This window comes from Trypanosoma cruzi, genomic scaffold (assembly GCF_000209065.1).
Source record: "Trypanosoma cruzi strain CL Brener 1047053517187 genomic scaffold, whole genome shotgun sequence".
In the NCBI taxonomy this organism is placed as follows: Eukaryota; Euglenozoa; class Kinetoplastea; order Trypanosomatida; family Trypanosomatidae; genus Trypanosoma; species Trypanosoma cruzi.
Genome location: NW_001849503.1, coordinates 1 through 4,561, shown reverse-complemented (window position 1 = coordinate 4,561; position 4,561 = coordinate 1). Strand labels below are relative to the sequence as shown.

General features: G+C 65.8%; 1 protein-coding gene across 1 annotated transcript, besides 2 other annotated features; it reads left to right on the top strand.

Annotated features, from left to right (window-relative positions):
- Positions 1-4,561, top strand: Tc00.1047053505967.19 (dispersed gene family protein 1 (DGF-1), putative; the record flags this gene model as incomplete). The annotated part of the gene is made up of 1 exon (XM_798398.1): positions 1-4,561. A coding segment is annotated over one exon (4,561 nt), but the record flags the coding sequence as incomplete, so codon positions are not given.
- Positions 1-4,561: a sequence feature (areas not merged during assembly with more than two copies in the genome that could not be assigned to a particular haplotype).
- Positions 247-309: a microsatellite.

Genomic DNA, 4,561 nt, shown 5'->3' with positions numbered 1-4,561 from the left:
AAGCGGGCTGACGCCGGCTACCGGTTCGTTGCTGGATGCCTGACGGTCGCGGGACGGGTGGTGACGACGGCAGCAGAACTGGAGCTCCACGGCATCACCAACGTGACGACGGTTACCGCGTGCGGGGAGTGCACGAAGGACGGCGACTGCTTTGCCCCGCTGACGACGGCGGTCATTGACTGCAAGTGCCAGTGCGCTGCTGGAGGGCACGGCGATGTGTGCGTCCCGGCGCCTGTGCCTGCTGGCCCGCCGCCATCGTCATCGCCACCACTGCCACCACCGCCACCACCCACGCCACCGTTACCGCCGGTGGGTGAGTGCATCAGCGACATTGTGTACCCCGAGGTTGCGCAGGCAGTGGGCAGTGGGCAGTCGTGGCTGTGCTACCGCAACGTGACGTTCAGCGGGGGCGGCATGAGACTGACGGTGCTGCTTGGGGCGATGACGGGCGACGTGGCGAATGTCATGTTCGATGGATGCACGTGGAGGGACGGCGCCGTGCTGTTGCTTTTGGGCAGCGCGTACGCCTTTGTGGGGTCGCTGAACATCGTCGTCACCGGCAACACTTTTCGTGACGCGCTGCTCAGCCCGGAGGGTGTGTTTCCACCGCACACGAACATCACGATCAGCTGGAACCGCTTCACGGTCACGAGGCTGATCCCTCGGTCGGGTTTGGGCCTTGACAGCCCGTCGTGTGTTGCGATGAATGGACTGGCGATCAGCAATGACTCCGCGGTGGTGTTCAGTGGCAATGTGTTTGAGAGCGTGGGGGCATCGTCAAGTGCTCTTTACGTTGTCAGATCTGCGCTGAGCGTGTCGTGGCACTCCGTTTTTGCGGTGGTGGGCAACGTGTTTCATATGGCTGGCAGTGACGGCACGCTGATTAATCTTGAGGGGTCTAGCCAGTCATTTTCGCTGAAGGTGCTGAACGACTCTGCCGTGGTGATCCGAGGCAACGTTGTGTCGAGGCCGGTGAAGTACTTTTTATTAGTAATTTTGGCATTACGTGTGGAGTCCCGGTCAGCGGTTGTGTTTCAGGGCAACGAAATGCAGGGAATCTCGGTCGCGTTCTTCCTGAGCTACCCTTCCTGCATCGACTACAACTCCTGGCTGCAATTGAGCGACAACCTCTGCCGTGAATCCCCATCGGATGCGTTTGCACTCCTGAGCCCCACGGTGAATCTCCGCGACTCCACGGTGTCTGTGTCCGGCAACCGATTCATGTCCAGCACGGTCACGCCGACAGTTTTACGGATACCCAAAGGGTCCCGCGATATCACGAACGGAGCTATTGTGGCTGGGTGCAACACTGTGAACGGCGAGGAGGAAGTGAACTACGTCATCCCGTCCGTGTACAATGCCACCATTCTGACGTGCAGCGACCCATGCGCCCTCGCGACGTCGTGCTTCCCCGCGTACACGACGACGGTTTCGAGAGATGGCTGCGCCTGCACGTGCGCGGAGGTCGGCCACGGCGATGCGTGCCTGCCTGTCGCTGTCCCCGAACCACCGAGCACCGACGGCGTCGACCTGTGCGTGCGGGACGTGAGTGTGGATGTGGAGGTGAACGCCGGCCTCGGGACGTCGGTGGCGTGCTACGTTGGTGTGACCTTTGCGGCGGACGTCGTGGTGGACGTGGGGTCGATGTCGGGGAGCGTGCGCAACGTGACGCTGGCGAACTGCACGTTTGTGGGCGGAGCGAGCCTGTACGTTGTCGGGTGGCTGTCCGACCCGCCTGCTGACGAGCGCGTTGATGTGTTGGTCAGCGGGCTTGAGTCGCGCTCCGGCGGCGGTGCGCTGGTGGCGAACCGATTCCCGCCGGGCTCGCGCGTCGCTGTGGTGGACTCGGTGCTGATCGCGGAGAAGCGCGTTGCGTACCGCGGCGACTACGATCTTGGCGACCTCTCCGCGTGCCTCGTGGTGCACAGCGTGAATCTGACGGGGAGCGTGCTGACAATTGCGCGCACGCATGTGGCGGCGGTGTTCCGTGACGCTGTTGGCGTGTTGGTGGTTGGCGGCGTGGCGCTGTCGTCGCGCGGTGCGCTGTACTTGGACGGGCTGTTGGTGCAGACGGCGCTGGGGCTGTGCGTGTCGGTGGAAGGCGGTGTTTCGGCCAGCGGCGGCTCCGTGGTGGCATTTGTTGACAGCGACTTCCTGCTGTGCAAGCACGCGGTGTCTGTGCGTGGGGCTGTGAGCGTGTCGGGCTCCGCTGTGGCGCTTGTGCGGAGCGACTTTTTGTCGACGGAGGACTACGCGGTGGCGTTCTATTCGACGGTGAGCCTGGCCGGCGGGTCGATGCTGCTGGCGAAGGACAACGTGCACGACGGCGGCTCGAGGGAGATGCTCTACGCCGCTGGCGCCGTGACCGCTGCTGGGAGCACGCTGAGCTTTGTGCGCAACCGAGCGCTGCTGCCGCGGATGGTGTCGGTGAGCCTGTCGCTTGCGGCTGGGGCGCATTTGAGGGTGGCGTGCAACGACGCCGGTGGACGTGTCCTGTCGACGGCGGAGGAGTACGCTGCGGCTGGATTTGGCGACGCTGGGAGCATCGACGTTGTTGGGTGCGACGCCTGCGACAGGGACACGCACTGCTACGCGCCCGGGACGGCGTCTGCGAGCATGAGGAACGGTGTGTGCGTGTGCGCGTGCGGCAGCGGCGGGTACGGCGAGGTGTGCGTGCCTGTGGGAGCTCCCGCACTGCCGCCCGCTGTGGGCACTGCGTCGAGTGTGTTCTTCCGCGAGGGCGTGACGGTGCAGTCGGTGTTTGTTGTGCCTGCCGGTGCGAGCGAGATGACGCTGCGCCACGTTGTGCTGGACGGCGTGAGTCCTGTGCTCTACGTGCCGTGGATGGCGCGGGACGGCGTGCGGATTGTTGTGCAGAACGTGTCGCTGCTGAACGGTGCCGTGCTGTACGTGATGGGCGGAGGAGCGTTGCGCGGTGCGGGGGCGGCGGGGAGCGACGAGAGCGGGCCGGTGGAGCTGTCCGTGTGCGATGTGGAGGCGCTGAACGGTGCACTTGTGCTGACCGGCACGTATCCCGCGGGATCTGTGCTGACGGTGACGGACACCCTGCTGGTTGCCGCGAGGCCGACGCCACTTGTGTATCTTCCCGGTTCGCAGTCCTCGCCGTACGCACCGGTGCTGGTGCTGTCAGGCCTGCGACTCGTGCGGTCCGTGCTGGTTGTGTCCGGCGTTGCTCTCGTGACGGTGATGACTGGTGGGCGGACGGTGGTGGTGGACGACGCTGTGCTGGAGCTCGTCGGCGGCGGTGTCGCGCTGGATGCGGCTGTGCTCGGTGGCGAATATGCGTTTTACGCGAGTGCGCGCGTGGTTGCGTCTGGGGGCGCTGTGCTGCGCGTGTCGGGGAGCCAGGTGTACGCCGCGCATGGATTGGTATTCGGCAGCGGAGTGGAGGCCAACGCGTCCGCCGTCGTAGTGAATGACAACGCCGGTGCGCTGACCGATGGCGCGCTGCTGGAGCTGCGGAGGTCGGCGTCGTTTGTGTCCGGTTCGTGGCTTTCGGTGCGCGGCAACAGCATCAGCGGCAGGCTTCTGTCGGTGCCGTCGTACCCGCGCAGTGCGGACCTCGTGCGGAGCACGCTGACGCTCCACGGGAATGCCGGCAGCGGGCCCGTTGTGATGGACGGCACCGTTGCGCTTGTGGGTGCCGGCCGGAAGTTTGTTGTGGGGTGCCTGACGCTCAACGGGCAGGCGCTGCGGCCGATGGACTACAGGTCCGCCGGCATCATCGGGGAATTCCGTCCCGTGGCGTGTGGCGTGTGCGACGCCGACGTAAGCTGCTTTACTGCTGCGACGAGGGCGATGTCGGGGTCGTGCGGCTGCCGCTGTGCTGAGGGCGGGTACGGGCGCGACTGCCTGCCGATGCACCTGCCGCACGTGGACGGGTGCAACCGCACGCACGGCATGCCGCTGCTGAGCCACACGGCGACGCGCAGCCTGACGCCAACGGGGACGCCGAGTCTGAGCACGACGCACTACAGTCCGACGCAGTACAGTTCGACGGAGAGTTTGCAGGTGACGGAGACGGTGGCGCCGCCGCCCACGCGGACCCCGACGGCATCGGTGAGCAGCACGCTGTGGTGGAGCGACGTGGCGTGCCCGACGCTCGCCGTGACGACGACGGCGGCTGGTGGGAAACTGACGCAGAACGACATTCGCGGCGGTGGGAGCGCCGTCCCGACATGGCTAATGGTGGCGCTGCCGCCACCGTTTCGTTGGGCACGCGACCCGCGGCTCGGCACGCACCTGAGCTTTGTGCCGGTGTCCACGGCGCAGCCGAGCGGGTTTGGTGGTCCGTGGGGAGCGATGCTGAGCAACGCGACGTGGGAGCGCAACGCGACGAATCCGTCCACCGTCCTGGAGCTGGCTGTGCCCGTGCACCGCGGTTACTTCATTGCTGTCGACGAGACGATAGTCATTCGCTGCGACGCTGCGGCGGTGTTCGGCGGCTGCAAGGGTGTGCTGCTTGGGTCCTTCACGATCAGGTTGAACACGCTGCCCGCCGCTGCCAGCGCCCTCTCGGCGATCACCCGGCGTTGTTGCG